General features: G+C 40.1%; 1 protein-coding gene across 1 annotated transcript in view; it reads left to right on the top strand.

Annotated features, from left to right (window-relative positions):
• The window catches only part of VMP1 (vacuole membrane protein 1), a 178,930-nt gene that overhangs the window by 144,211 nt on the left and 16,883 nt on the right, over nucleotides 1–17,836 (top strand). The window contains exon 10 of the mRNA XM_070735374.1: nucleotides 2,986–3,047. Coding sequence (XP_070591475.1) covers nucleotides 2,986–3,047 — 62 coding nt within the window. The remainder of the gene's footprint in view (nucleotides 1–2,985; nucleotides 3,048–17,836) is intronic.

Genomic DNA, 17,836 nt, shown 5'->3' on the forward strand with positions numbered 1-17,836 from the left:
TGGAAGTTTGTTCCAAGCATCTACTACTCTTTCAGTAAAATAATATTTTCTCATGTTGATCTTTCCCCCAACTAACTTCAGATTGTGTCCCCTTGTTCTTGTGTTCACTTTCCTATTAAACACACTTCCTCCTGGACCTTATTTAACCCGTTAACATATTTAAATGTTTCGATCATTTCCCCCCCTTTCCCTTCTGTCCTCCAGACTATACAGATTGAGTTCCTTAAGTCTTTCCTGATACCTTTTATGCTTAAGACCTTCCACCATTCTTGTAGCCCGTCTTTGGACCCGTTCAATTTTGTCAATATCTTTTTGTAGGTGAGGTCTCCAGAACTGAACACAGTATTCCAAATGTGGTCTCACCAGCACTCTATATAGCGGGGATCATAATCTAAAGATCTAAAGATATTCACATTCGTACCATTACTGTAGGCTGAGAAAAAAAAATGTGGTGCATTACTTTCTGGGCGACCCTAGTAGCTGCTTTCTGTTTGGCATAGGGAGTGGGGGGATTTGATTTTTTGAATCTCCCACAGCTGCCTAAATTTCGCTAAAATCCTCTGCTGGGTTAGCAACCACGCACACTTGCAAAGATACCGAGTGCGGACGTTTGTTGACTGCCGTATGTTCTTGAAAAAGGAGACACGCGTTCCAGATTGGCTGGGGGAAAATATGGGAAACAAAACCTTGGAATTATATGACAGATACACAATTTAACCGATGTTGAGTAGTCTGAGAAAGTTCCCCCACTGTACCGCAAGTGGCATACATCACAATAAATGACAGTTTAAAACAACAACAACTCTAGAACAGCTTGTCTTCCAAAGAGTTATCTCAACAAAGCTGAACACTTTTTATCTGCTTATCCTCCGGCAAAGCTATACATATCTCATCCTTTCCCCCAACATGGAGCCTTCCATTAAGGCCAGACTTCGAATTTCGGTATTTCTCCCAAAATTAGAAACGTTAGAAACATAGAAGATTGATGGCAGAAAAAGACCTCATGGTTCATCTAGTCTGCCCTTACACTATTTCCTGTATTTTATCTTAGGATGGATATATGTTTATCCCAGGCATGTTACTGTGGATTGACCAACCACGTCTGCTGGAAGTTTGTTCCAAACATCTACTACTCTTTCAGTAAAATAATATTTTCTCACATTTTTTTCTGTTCTTTCCCACAGCTAACTTCAGATTGTACCCCCTTGTTCTTGTATTCACTTTCTTATTAAAAACACTTCCCTCCTGAACCTTATTTAACCCTTTAACATATTTAAATGTTTCGATCGTGTCCCTCCTTTCCCTTCTGTCCTCCAGACTATATAGACCCTACATATTTGCAGCCAGTCCTAATTCCAGATGCTGAAAGTGTATGTGCACACGCTAGCCCTACATGGCATCGGACCAGAATACCTTCGGGACCGCCTTCTGCCGCACGAATCCCAGTGACCAGTTAGGTCCCACAGAATCGGCCTTCTTCGGTTCCCCTCGACTAAGCAATGCCGTCTGGCGGGACCAAGGGGAAGAGCCTTCTCTGTGGCGGCCCCCGGCCCTCTGGAATCAGCTCCCCCCTGAGATTAGAACTGCCCCCATCCTCCTTGCCTTTCACAAGCTCCTAAAAACCCACCTATGTCACCAGGCTTGGGGAAGTTGATATGCCCCTTAGCCACTATGATTTATGTTTGGTTTGCTTGGGTTGTATGATTAATTTTTATGTATTCTGTTGTGAGCCGCCCCATGTCTTCGGAGAGGGGCGGCATACAAATCTAATTAATTATTATTAATTATTATTATCACGCATGTACGAGTGCTCACACACATAATTTAATGTCTGGAGAGGATGAAAACCGCCCCCCCCCCTACTCGCAGAGGCCATCTGAAGGCCAGAAACTTCTGGTGGGCCTGGTAGGTCCATTTTTCACCTTCCCCAAGCCAGAGGCTTCTCCCGCCCTCCCAGAGGTCCTCTGGAGGCCAAAAACACCTACTCAGAGCCTCCGGTGAACTGAAAATCGGCTGGCTGGCTGGCATGCACATATGCGCTAGAGCTGAGCTATGGCAACGGCTCGTGTGCCAGCAGATATGGCTCCACGTGCCACCTGTAGCACACATCATCATCATCAATAATAAAGTTGGGGGAAAGATCAAAAGCAACATGAGAAAATATTATTTTACTGAAAGAGTAGTAGATCCTTGGAACAAACTTCCAGCAGACATGGTTGATAAATCCACAGTCACTGAATTTAAACATGCCTGGGATAAACATATATCCATCCAAAGATAAAATACAGAAAATAATATAAGGGCAGACTAGATGGATCATGAGGTCTTTTTCTGCCGTCAGACTTCTATGTTTCTATGATGATGATGATGATGATGATGATGACGATGACAATAATAATAATAATAATAATAATAATAATAATAATAATAATGTACTAGATTTGCATGCCGGCCCTCTCCGAAGACTCGGAACGGCTCACAACAAACAATATACAGTGTACAAATCTAATGTTTAAAAAGCAGTTTTTAAAAACCCTTATAATAAAAAGCAATCATATAACCCAAACAAACCATACACAAACCATAATAGCTGAGGGGTATATCAATTTCCCCATGCCTGGCAACATAGGTGGGTTTTCAGGAGCAAGGAGGGTCGGGGAAGTCCTGATCTCCGGTGGGGAGTTGATTCCAGAGGGGTGGGGCCACCACAGAGAAGGCTCTTCCCCTGGGTTCCGCCAGACGGCATGCCATAGGTTCGCCATCACTGGAATTGACTAACGCTGAACAGAGATTAGAAAAAATGATGTGACCAAAAGAGAGAGTGGGAGAGAAATTGGAGGAAGTGTGGTGTCAATTACGTGAATTTGGTAAAGGAAGATCAGCACAAGAGCAATCAAAGAACTAAACAGGCACCCTTCATTGTTTCGTTTCCTCCCTTCAAGCATTTACCTGACTATTGTGTGTCTTTTGTGGTTGTTTTTCCAGAAACTTTTTGTGATCATCACCTTCAGCAAACACATAGTGGAACAGATGGTCTCCTTAATTGGGTAAGTGCAACAGTTCTATCATCACTGATGGTTGAAAACAGCTATAACTTTAAAGCTGTGTTGCTGAACCTAAGCAACTTTGGGTGGACTGCAACTCCCAGAATTCCCCAGCCAACATGGCTGGCTGGGGAATTCCAGGACTTGAAGTCCACCCATCTTAAAATTGCTTAGGTTGAGCAACACAGCTCTGCATCAACAAGGGACAGTGCTGAACCCATGCTGACTAAAAGCTAAACATCCAGATGCCTTCGCCTTAATTTTTGAAAACATTTCACAATCTCTAATCTAATAATAGTGCAACACTCTTGTGACTCAAGGTTGCCAGCTGTGATGATCAAGGTATGGGATATGGATTTGGGACATTAGTACAGGAGCTCAAGTGGTTTTGTATTTTTATTGAATGAAGTTATCTCTCTTTTTTTTAAAAAAATGTGTTCATTGCCCAGTGTCATGGATGAATGGACAATCTTATAAGAAGGAGGGAAGGAGAGAGGGAGGGATTGATGGATGGATGGATGTAGAGCTAGGATAGGTAGAGAGGTAGGCTGGCAAGATGAATAAGGAGATGGAGGGATGGAGGGATAGATGGATGAGTAAAGTGATGGATGGATGGAGATAGATCAGATGGAGATAGAGAGATCAGAATATCTCCGGGATCGCCTTCTGCCGCACGAATCCCAGCGACTGATTAGGTCCCATAGAGTTGGCCTTCTCCGGGTCCCGTCGACTAAACAATGTCGTCTGGCGGATCCCAGGGGAAGAGCCGTCTCCCCGACTCTCTGGAACCAGCTCCCCCTGGAGATTAGAACTGCCCCCACCCTCCTTGCCTTCCGTAAACTCCTTAAAACCCACCTCTGCCGTCAGGCATGGGGGAATTGAGGCATTCCCCCCTCCCCTGGGCCTATACAATTTATGTATGGTATGTCTGTGTGTATGTCTGGTTTAATAATGGGTTGTTGTTTTTTTTTAAAAAATTAAATTTATTAAATTTGTTGTGAATTGTTTTATTATATGTTGTGAGCCGCCCCGAGTCTACGGAGAGGGGCGGCATACAAATCAAATAAATGAATAAACTAGATAGACAAAAAAGGATGGATGGAGACAGAGCTAGATTGGATGATTAGACCAGTGTTTTTCAACCAGTGTGCCGTGGCACAGTAGTGTGCCGTGATACATGGTCAGGTGTGCCGCGAAGCTCAAAGAGAGAAAAAAACAAGAGAGAGAGAAAGAAAGAAAGAGAGAGAGAGAAAGAAAGAGAGAGAGAAAGAGAACAAGAGAGAAAGAAAGCAAGTGAGAGAAAGAGAAAGAGAGAGAGGGAGGGAGGGAAGGTGGGAGAGAGAAAGACATAGAGGGAGGTAGGGAGGGAGAGAGAAAGAGAGCAAAAAAGAGGAAAGAAGGAAGAGAGAAAGAAATAGGGATGGAGAGAGAGAAAAAAGAGGAAGGGAGAGAAAGAGGGAGGGAGAGAGAAATAGAGCAAAGGGGAGGAAGAGAGAGAGATATAATTTTTTTGTCCAAACTTTTTTTAGCCGACCCCCCCCTCAATGTGCCCCATGCTTTTGTAAATGTAAAAAATGTGCCGCGGATCAAAAAAGGTTGAAAATCACTGGATTAGACAGACGGACAGACAGGTAGATAGATAAAACAAGCTTGTGGACGAAAGCTCTACGGTATCCCACATTCCGTTTTTGCACCCAAACTCCAACTTAGATTAAACTTTAAAGAAAAACAATCTTGAGCCTTTTCCCTGTACTTGAAAATTGGGGTGGGTGGGGGGTGAAGTTAAGAGTTAGGATTCCCACAATGAAATCCAAAACTCCTCGCTCTGTTGGTGCAGGTCCTTGCTTTTCCTGAATTCAGTCCAAACATATATTCTTTTTCTAAAAAAGAGGTGTAAAGTGTAGCCCTTGGCCGTTGGAAGACTCTGGCTTCATCCCGATTAAGGATCAATGTTTAAAAAAAAACCCAGCAGGGAGACAGTCCAACAGCCCTCGCTGCTAATTTCAGCCGGATTTCCTGTTTTCCAATAAGTCACTTGAATTCAGTTTGTCCTACAGGATGCTTGTCACGGCGGCTACCCCTGAACTCTGCTAGAATTGGCTCAGCCGCGCAGTTTGTTGGCTTCAGTGAATCAGCGATTGAATCCCAGTTAGACGTAGGCAACATCATATGGCTGAAATATAGGGGGAAAAGGGGTTAAATGCGACTTTTTATAAGTACTGTAATATAAATTCTGGGTAATGTCAAAAGAACTGTGCTCAGGAAAAGACTTTGTATACAGAGAGGGGAACATATTAGTAACGTGCTGTTTCATTAACAAAACCTGCTCACTTATCCATGGTTTGAATAGTCACATATACAAATATATATATACAAATATATATATAAATACAAATATATAGCAGCACGAAGCTTAAAACTTCAGCCTGATGATGGTGAATGTGATTTCACCGAAATGTCGCATAGACACTCAAAACATTACACGGGGCAAAATTATATATATATTAATTTGGAAATTAATTTAGTTTCCAAAACAGAACACTACAGCAAAAGAATAATAATGGAAGCCATCGAGATAGAAAAACATCCTCAAAATATGAACAAGCGGGATGATACCTCCCGCCTACCAGACATCTGGAAACCAGCCCTCAAACGTAACCCAGCCATAAAAACAGAAACTAGACTCAGAACACATATTGCAAAACAATCAAGTAGCCTGCAAGCCCCAACTACCCAGGATATCACGCCTAATCAACAACCATTAACCAATCAGCATACTTTAGCTACATCAAGGACCCCAGATGTTACCCCACTGACTCACCAGGAAGTTTCTACACAGCAGGCAATTGCTGAGCCATCAAACCACACCCAGCCACCAGTATTTATAGAAGGAAGGCAGCTTAGGTCTCGCAGTGTTCGCCTTAGAACAAGGACAGAAACACCAGCCTGAAGATGATGAGTGGGACCTCATCGAAACGTCGCCAGAAATTTCCAAATCCTACACGGGAAGAAACACGAATATACCAAGACCGTCATACCTGTACCCGTGAAAATCTACGAATATATATATATATATATAGATATAGATATACACACACACACACACACATACAGTAGTCCCTCACCTATCGCTGGTGTTACGTTCCAGATCTGGCCGCGATAGATGAAATCCGCGATGGGGAATTTATCGACTGATAGTACTTATTTAAGTATTTATATTGTAATTGTTTGGTAGTTTTCATTGTTTTAAGTGTTTATAAACCCTTCCCACACAGTATTTATTTTAGATACAGTATTTAAATACAGTATTTACAATTTTAGATTTTATTTTTTTTTTGAAAAACCTGCCGATCGAGTTCGGCGGGCTGTTTAAATCTGCCGATCAGCTTCCTCAGAAACCCGCGATGAAGTGAAGCCGCAGTAGGTGAAGCGCGGTATAGCGAGGGACTACTGTATATATTCTGAGTTCGGTTGCCCTGTGTAATGTTTTGCATGTCTATGCGACGTTTCGGTGAAATCACATTCACCATCTTCAGGCTGGAGTTCCAATCTTTGTGTTGTTGTAAATGGAATATTAGCAAACTGACATTTCTTTCTAGTATGTAGTGTGGGGGTGGAAAAAAAACTTCATAAAATCTTCATGTCATTCCTTCTAACAACTATGATTACACCAACCAATCAGATCACTGAAGCATAGTCACCCAATCTATTTGCTACATTCAAAGCAAATCTCCACCCCCACACTACATACTAGAAAGAAATGTCAGTTTGCTAATATTCCATTTACAACAACACAAAGATTGGAACTCCAGCCTGAAGATGGTGAATGTGATTTCACCGAAACGTCGCATAGACATGCAAAACATTACACAGGGCAAAACCCGAACTCAGAACAATCTACATACATATACCCGTGAAAATTTACGAAAACAAATATATATATATATATATATATATATATATATATATATATATATATACACACACACACACACACACACACACATATATCTACATATATAGAGAGTTGGAAGGGATCTGATCTGATAGCTCAACTGCTAATTCTCTGCCTTACAAGGCAGAGTCCACTGGATCAAATCCCAGTAAGGAAGGGTGTCGCTAGCTGATGAGGCCAGAACAAGGCCGAAATGGGACCATCCTAGTCTCCCTTAATTTTAAAATTCCAGCTAAAAAAACATTTCACACACACACACACACACACACACACACATATATGTGTGTGTGTGTGTGTGTGTGTGTGTGTTTTCGTAGATTTTCACGGGTATATGTATGTAGATTGTTCTGAGTTCGGGTTTTGCCCCGTGTAATATTTTGAGTGTGTATGCGACGTTTCGGTGAAATCACATTCACCATCATCAGGCTGAAGTTTTAAGCTTCGTGCTGCTGTAAATATTTACAGCAGCACGAAGCTTAAAACTCCAGCCAGATGATGGTGAATGTGATTTCACCGAAACGTCGCATAGACACTCAAAATATTACACGGGGCAAAACCCAAACTCAGAACAATCTACATATATATATATATATATAAGTCACATGTTTTTTTGCTGAATTTGAAAATTAAGGGAGACTAGGAGAGATCTATTTTGGCCTTATTTTGCCCCCCTCAGCTAGCCATACCCACTGGGACTTGAACCTGCAACCTTTGCCTTGTAAGGCAGAGAATTATCCTCTAGGCTACAGTATCCAATCCCGTCAGCTCTGCACCAGGGAAGGGTTACATTTTTTTTGTGTCGAATCACCCTGGTGTATTGAAGGAACATCACAGCTCCTTATTTGCCTCTGGGCCCAACCCAGGGCCATTTCCAAGACAGTTAATTTTATTGATAGCCGACAATTCTATCTGTATGTGTCACATGTTTTTTTGCTGAATTTGAAAATTAAGGGAGACTAAGATAGATCTTTTTCGGCCTTATTTCCCTTTGCTACCCTAACAAGAATATCCATCTGTGCTAGGAAGTGATTCAGGCTTAAATTTATTGCCCTTTTCAGCAGGAAATGGAGGAAAGCTGTAGATAAAACATGAATGCAATTATTGTTTTTAAAACATCTCTGAACTGTCCTGTTCTTAAATGAAACAATGGCATAGTTTTAAAATGTATACGTCTATAAATGGTTTTGACCTGGGAGCAGCTGGGTGTTCTCTTAAAATTAAACCATAAAGTACTTCTGAATGAATAATAGCACGACACCCTGTCTGAAGCGTGCTTTTTTAAAAATAATAATAATAATGGATATTGTCCTTACAGTCTTTGTTGTCTTCTGGCACAATCTTGAACCCGGGACTTTGGAGTTCAGAGGAAGGTTGAAAGCCGTGTCCATTCATTGTTTGCCTTGATTATGTGTCCATGTGTGTTTTTGGGTGAGGATGCATGGATGGTGGATTAGGAAAGAGGTCTTGTTTGTGTCTTCATCAAATCCACACGTGGTTGCAAAAATGGTGGGAGGTCTCAAGCATAAAACTTATCAGGAAAGACTTCATGAACTCAATCTGTATAGTCTGGAGCAGTGATTTTCAACCTTTTTTGAGCCGCGGCACATTTTTTACATTTACAAAACCATGGGGCACATTGAGGGGGGAGGCGGCGCTAAAAAAAGTTTGGACAAAAAAATTATCTCTCTTCCTCCCTTTTGCTCTATTTCTCTCTCCCTCTTTCTCTCCCTTCCTCTTTTTTCCTCTCTTCCTTCTTTCCTCTTTTTTGCTCTCTTTCTCTCTCCCTACCTCCCTCTGTCTTTCTCTCTCCCACCTTCCCTCCCTCTCTCTCCCTCTCTTGCTTTCTTTCTTGCTTTCTTTCTCTCTTGTTCTCTTTCTTTCTCTCTCTCTCTTTCTTTCTCTCTCTCTTGTTTTCTTTCTCTCTTGCTCTTTCTTTCTCTCTTGCTCTTTCTTTCTTTCTCTTGTTTTCTTTCTCTCTCTGAGCTTCGCGGCACACCTGACCATGTCTCGCGGCACACTAGTGTGCCACGGCACACTGGTTGAAAAACACTGGTCTGGAGGACAGAAGGGAAAGGGGGGACATGATCGAAAGATTTAAATATATGTAACGGGTTAAATAAGGTTCAGGAGGGAATGTTTTCAATAGGAAAGTGAACACAAGAACAAGGGGACACAATCTGAGGTTAGTTGGGGAAAAGATCAGAAGCAACGTGAGAAAATATTATTTTACTGAAAGAGTAGTAGATGCTTGGAACAAACTTCCAGCAGATGTGGTTGGTAAATCCACAGTAACTGAATTTAAACATGCCTGGGATAAACTTATGTCCAACCCAAGATAAAATACAAGAAATAGTATAAGGGCAGACTAGATGGACCATGAGGTCTTTTTCTGACGTCAATCTTCTATGTTTCTATGTTACGTTAAGGTTGCACACCCATAGTCCTTGAGCCTTGACTTGCAACTTCAATGGAGCTCAACATTTCAGTTGCCAAACAAGACAGTTGATAAATGAGGTTCACCCCATTTTATTAACTTTTTTTGGTCACAGTTGCTAAGCGAATCACTGTGGTTGTTAAGTGAATCATGTGATTGTTAAGTGAATCCGGCTTTCCCTAATCGATTTTGCCTCTCGGAAGCCAGCTGGGAAGGTCACACACATAGAAACATAGAAGACTAACGGCAGAAAAAGACCTCATGGTCCATCTAGTCTGCCCTTATACTATTTCCTGTATTTTATGTTACAATGGATATATGTTTATCCCAGGCATGTTTAAATTCAGTTACTGTGGATTTATCTACCACGTCTGCTGGAAGTTTGTTCCAAGCATCTACTACTCTTTCAGTAAAATAATATTTTCTCACGTTGCTTTTGATCTTTCCCCCAACTAACTTCTGATTGTGTCCCCTTGTTCTTGTGTTCACTTTCCTATTAAAAACACTTCCCTCCTGGACCTTACTTAACCCTTTGACATATTTAAATGTTTCGATCATGTCCCCCCTTTCCCTTCTGTCCTCCAGACTGTACAGATTGAGTTCATTCAGTCTTTCCTGATACGTTTTATACTTAAGACCTTCCACCATTCTTGTAGCCCGTCTTTGGACCCGTTCAATTTTATCCATATCTTTTTGTAGGTGAGGTCTCCAGAACTGAACACAGTCTTCCAAATGTGGTCTCACCAGCGCTCTATATAGCGGGATCACAACCTCCCTCTTCCTGCTTGCTATACCTCTAGCTATGCAGCCAAGCATCCTACTTGCTTTCCCTACCGCCTGACTGCACTGTTCACCCATTTTGAGAGCTGCCTAAGCAGGAGGTTGGACTAGAAGACCTCCAAGGTCCCTTCCCAACTCTGTTGTCATTATTGTAGAACTTAGCTCACCATCTAACCGCAGTGTCCTCAATGGTGGTGGGATGTTTTTTCCTCCACTTCTTCTTCTTGTCTTTGTTCAATGTATAGCCTGATGGAATTAATATCCATGATTTATCCTCTTGGTATTTTCTAAGGCGGGAAATTTGTCTGAAGGATTCTTTGGGGATTTGGGAATGTCTGGAAGTCATTGCTCTCGAAGTATGTGAACGTGACAAAGGAGGACGCTTTCTACAAAAGAGCCGAAGTATCTAAATTAACATTCTTGAAAGATTCCGTGCTGGAATAAATCTGTGGCTTGCTTTCTTGTTTCTTTTCCCTTTTTTCCCCCCCTTAAATCATCTCCGGAACTTCGGATCAAAACTTTTGTTGTTTATTTCTTCCTCCTGCCAAATTAAATCAGCGTCATTGATTAGATCTCGGTGCCAATGGCTCGTGGGCTGCTCCCGTTTGCAACATCAAATATTCTGCTGAGGTGGAGAGATTTTTCAAGCACGCAAAGCTGGGGATGGAAAATAGAGTAGCATTTTTCTCTCGCAATTACTCATCGGCATTTGAACGCCGCCGTTAAAGCATCTTTGCAAGAAGAAGAAAAAAAAGGAAAAAGTCTGCCAGAATCAGAAGCGTGTCAAACCTCTTGATGTCGGACTTCAAAAATGTTCTTGGGAGGGAAGATTCTTGGAAAATCTATTAGATACATAGAAACATAGAAGATTGACGGCAGAGAAAGACCTCATAGTCCACCTAGTCTGCCCTTATACCATTTCCTGTATTTTATCTTATGAAATATACAGTATACAGTAATCCCTCGTTTTTCGCGGGGGATGCGTTCCAAGACCACCCGTGAAAAAAGAATTTCCGTGAAGTAGAGGAAAGATATTTTTTTATGTATTTGATGAGTATTTGGGCTTTTAAAACCCACCATTTGCATTAAACAGTCATTCTATAATGTTTCTCAGCTGGAACTATATGTGATATCCTACCAGTTTCTTTAATAGAGTACAGTAGTATTTAGAAGAATTTTATGGATTTTTAATGGATTTAAAATTTTCAATGGATTTAACGGATGAAAGATGAACCACGAAGTAGTGAGGGATTATTATATGTTTATCCCAGGCATGTTTAAATTCAGTTACTGTGGATTTACCAACCACGTCTGCTGGAAGTTTCTTCCAAGCATCTGCTCTTTCAGTAAAATAATATTTTCTCACGTTGCTTCTGATCTTTCCCCCAACTAACCTCAGGTTGTGCCCCCTTGTTCTTGTGTTCACTTTCCTATTAAAAACACTTCCGTCCTGATCCTTATTTAACCCTTTAACATATTTAAAGGTTTCGATCATGTCCCCCCCTTTCCCTTCGGTCCTCCAGACTATATAGATTGAATTCATTAAGTCTTTTCTGATAAGTTTTATCCTTAAGACGTTCCACCATTTTTGTAGCCCGTCTTTGGACCCGTCCAATTTTTAAAATTTATTTATTTGTTTGTTTATTTATTTAATAATATTTATTTATTTATTAGATTTCTATGCCACCCTTCTCCTGGGACTCACGGCGGCTTACAGCAGGATAGATACAAAATCTATAAGAAACCCAACATTTAAATACTAAAAACATCAAGTCTAAAATTACATTAAAAATCTAACAAAATTATGTTCTTAAACTCCTAATGCATTTAAAAACCAACCATCCATATTGCATTCACTCATAGGCCAGGGTAGTTGTTAAAATTCAGTGACCCCAAGCCTGTCGGCAGAGGTGTATTTCTAAGGCTTTACGAAAGGCTGGGAGGGTGGGGGCAGTACGAATCTCCGAGTGGAGTTGATTTCAGAGGGTTGGGGCTACCACAGAGAAGGCTCTTCCCCTAGGCCCCGCCAGACGGCATTGTCTGGCTGACGGGACCTGGAGAAGGCCAACTCTGTGGTACCTGACCGGCCCCTGGGATGCAAAATCTTCCTTTATCATTTGATTTTTAAAAATCAGAACCCCTCCCCCAAAATTATCTAACATCTCATCCATTTCTCTCTGGAGCAGCCTACAAAAAAAAAATCCTGTGTAAGATTACTAGAATCACAGGACTTCCATCAGAATCAGAACGGCTTAATATAAATATTTTTCAGCGAAGCCCTAATGTTAACATAGAAATGCCATTCATTTTCCGTTAATTGAAGGAAAGGTAGGCTGAGCATTATGCTGTGTAGAATTAAGCATTTAAAATTTTCACTCTTATCTTACACCTGGAAAAGAATCCAAATTTAATTTAAGCAATCCAAGTACAAAGCCTGGAATATATATATTAATTCTGTTTGTTGTTTTCCTTTTATCCTAGCTGTATTGTTTTTATATACTGTATAACTTATTTTGGCAGGATCCAATCTGGATCGGTCACCCGAATCAGAGCCAGATTGAATCCTGCGTCATTATCCTGGGACATATATATTCGCCTTCATCTGTAACTGGTTTTTAGTCTTACAAATAATTTTACGGATAAAATTATAAATTAAATCTATATATTCAAATGTATTTATCAATTCAGGTCTGTTGTATGAAGGCTGTTAGAGTTAACAGAGAAAGCATTTATTTTTCCAGATTTTGTTTTCTAATTGTAACATGAATAGAAAATGTAGGAAGCCATATCAACCATGAGCAAAATAGTTTATTAGAAATCATTGACAACACCTTCTCCTTTAATTTAAGATAATTTAATTTATCCATTATTATAGATCTTGAGTTGGCCTAATAAAGGCATTTTCCTAACAATAAGTTTGGAGCCTAATTTTTTTTTAAAAAAAACTCTTAAATCAATCCACCAGCTAAATTAGAACAGGTACAAAAATTACTTCCTTTGCATGATATTGCATGAAAGGGGGGGGGGGGGGGGAATCAGAAATAACCAGTACTAACATGCAACTATCTTTGTACAATAAGCTGTCCGGAATCATTGAAAGTGAATTGGGCGGCTATATAAATTGTCTTAAATAAATGAACAAATCTAGATTTAATTTAAATATACGGAAATACTTAAATATAAAGGAAAAAATCCTGAGTGTAAAATTCACACAACAGTGAAATAATTTTTTATTATTATTATTATTATTATTATTATTATTATTATTATTATTATTATTATTTAGATTTGTAATAATAATTTACCTGCCACAGTTGTGAATTCCCCATTCCCAAATCTCAGTTTTTTAAACAGGGACTTCATATAGCTGCCCAAGGTTTGCCTATTTGCCGATGACTCTAAAGTGTGCAATAGGGTTGATATTCCTGGAGGCAGCTTAAAGACTTAATGAACTCAATCTGTATAGTCTGGAGGACAGAAGGAAAAGGGGGGACGTGATCGAAACATTTAAATATGTTAAAGGGTTAAATAAGGTCCAGGAGGGAAGTGTTTTTAATAGGAAAGTGAACACAAGAACAAGGGGACACAATCTGAAGTTAGTTGGGGGAAAGATCAAAAGCAACATGAGAAAATATTATTTTACTGAAAGAGTAGTAGATGCTTGGAACAAACTTCCAGCAGACGTGGTAGATAAATCCACAGTAACTGAATTTAAACATGCCTGGGATAAACATACAGTATATCCATCCTAAGATAAAATGCAGAAAATAGTATAAGGGCAGACTAGATGGACCGTGAGGTCTTTTTCTGCTGTCAATCTTCTATGTTTCTATGTTTCTAACATTGTGATGTATCTTGGGCTGAGAGAGAGTGACCCCAAATCACTGCAGAAAATAGTATAAGAGCAGACTAGATGGACCGTGAGGTCTTTTTTTGCCGTCAGACTTCTATGTTTCTATGTTTCTATAGCCATCAAACCAGAAAATTAGACGAAGTGACACGGTGTTAGGGAATTACGGTGTTAGGGAATTACGGTGTCTTCCAACCTCTCAGTTCTGGTAGACCTTCTATCTCCTGTCTCATGAACTGACCCAAAACATGTCTAAATGTTACTGATTTTCACACAGACAGCAAGATCTTGCTCCTGTGTAAAATTTTTGTTAAGATGGTAGGTAAAATCCGTTGTCTTGGGAAGCAGCTAAGAATATCCAGCTAAAGGAAGAAACCGCCATTTGGAAGTTGCTTTACGCCAAAGTAAACCTTCGCTTGGTTTCAGAGAGGTGACCTCTCCAGCCATACCTGGAGAAGCGGAGATGTGAACCACAGCCTTTGGGGGTGAAGGTTTGCTCCATCTCCAAAAAGAATTAAGTTTCTAGTCCCCATTATCCTATATACAGAAGCCATGCCCCATCTACCATTTTCTTACCTGGAAATGCTGCAGCCTGCACCTAGAGCTTCTTCTGTAATGAAAAGAGAGTCCCAATATTTTTATTTATATATATATTTTTGGGTGCATGCTTCCGACAGCCCCTTTCTTCTCCAGATGTCTTCTCAAATGTCAGAAAGGAAGCTGAGATTAGAGTGGTGGGGTTGGTTTTTTTTGGTTTTTTGGTCTACGTTTAGAATTGATTTAGGGTTCCCAGATCTAATGTACCCTGCAGGCTTTCGGGAAAATGGTTTTTCCAGATTTGGGATTTTCACTTTCATTGTCTTTCCAGATGTTAGGATTAGGCAAACTGCATTTGCAAAAAGCAAACATACAAATCCCCCATGTATTTTATTTCCTTGGCCAGACATAAAAATGTACTTTGCTGCGCTCCCGTGCCGTTATTTTCTTTTGAAATACAAATTGGAGCATTTTCGGTACCTGCCATTGAAAATTAAAGAGCACAACACCGCAGATTTGAATACACTATAGCTGCCCAAAAAACCTTGATTAACTCAAAACATAGGGGATTCCCTCACAAAATTTTACTGGATGGCATGATTTTTGTTCAGATGTGGTTTTTTTTAAAGAATTTAGCTGATATAATCAAGAATGCTTTGATTATATCATCTTGGCTTTAAATTATATAGAATGGTGTTTTGGTTTGTTTTTAAAGTCAAGATATAATCAACAATAGCCGCCCTGAGTCCTTCGGGATTGGGCGGCTTAGAAGTTGAATTAAATAAATAAATAAACAAACAAATACTTCTTTATGGACCTTTTTAAAAAAAAATTAAAGACAAGGTTAAAATACAACCCTCCAAACAAATCCAAAAAACAAAATGATCAAAAGCATTAAAAAAACACATGGAAACATAGAAGACTGACGGCAGAAAAAGACCTCATGGCCCATCTAGTCTGCCCTTATACCATTTCCTGTATTTTATCTTAGGATGGATATATGTTTATCCCAGGCATGTTTAAATTCAGTTACTGTAGATTTACCAACCATGTCTGCTGGAAGTTTGTTCCAAGCATCTACTACTCTTTCGGTAAAATAATATTTTCTCACGTTGCTTCTGATCTTTCCCCCAACTCACCTTAGATTGTGTCCCCTTGTTCTTGTGTTCACTTTCCTATTAAAAACACTTCCCTTCTGAAACTTATTTAACCCTTTAACGTATTTAAATCTTTCGATCGTGTCCCCCCTTCCCCCTCTGTCCTCCAGACTCTACAGATTAAGTCTACTCATTAAGTCTTTCCTGATAAGTAATAAAAACATAAAAAACACATTACACACATATTATACCCTCTAGTTGATTACTGATTAATATATTATTACGTTTGTTCCCATCCCTTGCAAACTGGGCCCTCCTGTTTTTTTTAACTAGTAAATCTATTTGCAAATCGTCGACCTTTCTTCTATATATAATGTTAACAATATATATATATATATATTGTTAAGTGAATCTGGCTTCCACATTGGCTTTGCTTGTCCAAAGGTTGCAAAAAGTGATCAAATGATCATGGGGATGATATGAAGGTTGTAACTAAATGAAAAATGTCACTTTTTTTCATTGCCGTTGTAAGTTTGAACAGTCACTAAATGAACTGATGTAAGTCGAGGACTATCTTAAAGAATTCTGCCTACCAGGTATTCATCTGTATCCTGGTCAGCTTCAGTACTCGCTGGTTTTTGTATTTGCTCGCTGGTTTTGAGGTTGGAGCTTCTAGAGCAGTGTTTCCCAACCTTGGCCACTTGAAGATATCTGGACTTCAACTCCCAGAATTCTGGGAGTTGAAGTCCAAATATCTTCAAGTGGCCAAGGTTGGGAAACACTGTTCTAGAGCACAGCTGATCATCAGAGGGAGCAGGGATGAGAAAAGCAGGCAAAGCACAGAAGGTGTAAGAATGCACTTGGGCAAAAGGAATCCTCAATCTGAGTATTGTATTGGCAGTTCTGTGTTAGCAAAAACTTCAGAAGAGAAGAATTTAGGGGTAGTGATTTCTGACAATCTCAAAATGGGTGAATAGTGTGGTCAGGTGGTAGGGAAAGCAAGTAGAATGCTTGGCTGCATAGCTAGAGGTATAACAAGCAGGAAGAGGGAGACTGTGATCCCATTGTATAGAGCGCTGGTAAGACCACATTTGGAAGACTGTGTCCAGTTCTGGAGACCTCACCTGCAAAAAGATATTGATAACATTGAATGGGTCCAAAGACAGGTGTAAAAAAAGGGTGGAAGAACTTCAGCATAAAACGTATCAGGAAAGACTTAATGAACTCAATCTGTAGAGTCTGGAGGACAGAAGGGAAAGGGGGGACATGATCGAAACATTTAAATATGTTAAAGGGTTAAATAAGGTTCAGGAGGGAAGTGTTTTTAAAGGGAAAGTGAACACAAGAACAAGGGGCCACAATCTGAGGTTAGCTGGGGGAAAGATCAGAAGCAACGTGAGAAAATATTATTTTACTAAAAGAGTAGTAGATGCTTGGAACAAACTTCCATCAGGCGTGGTTGGTCAATCCACAGTAACTGAATTTAAACATGCCTGGGATAAACATATATCCATCCTAAGATAAAATACAGGGAATGGTATAGAGGCAGACTAGATGGACCATGAGGCCTTTTTCTGCCATCAATCATCTATGTTTCTATGTGCTTTTTTAATGCTTTTGGTCATTTTGTTTTTTGGGTTTTTTTTCTATGTAAGAGAGAGCAGCAGCTGTCCCCGGAAGCCATTTGGGGCACTGCGCGTCAAATGTTTGGAGGCTAAAAGCATAATGCCCAGAGCCCAAAAATTGTTGGTGGCAATCTCTGCATCCAGAAAGGGTAGGAGTGGAGGGTGGGTGGTACTACATTCAGAATATAAGATGCACCCAAATTTTCAGCCTCTTTTAGGAGGGGGGAAGTCCAAAAATACGGAAATTTAACAGCTAGCAGAAAGAGAAAGCTTTAAAAGAGACAGAGAGAAGCAACACAGAGGTGAAAGAAGCTCTAATGAACTAGGTTTTTTTTAAGCAGACCATAACTGCATAATAATGAGGGACTTCAGAAGATGAGATCAAAAAGGGAAATTTCACCCGCAAGGTCTTAACCCAACTTTTGAATTGCCAACTACCAAGTTAAAGACACCAGCATATTTATTTATCCTTGGTGCTCTCTGAGCTTGGTGGTTTCCCTCCAGACCTTTCATT

The sequence above is a fragment of the Erythrolamprus reginae genome, chromosome 1 (assembly GCF_031021105.1).
Source record: "Erythrolamprus reginae isolate rEryReg1 chromosome 1, rEryReg1.hap1, whole genome shotgun sequence".
Classification (NCBI taxonomy): Eukaryota; Metazoa; Chordata; class Lepidosauria; order Squamata; family Dipsadidae; genus Erythrolamprus; species Erythrolamprus reginae.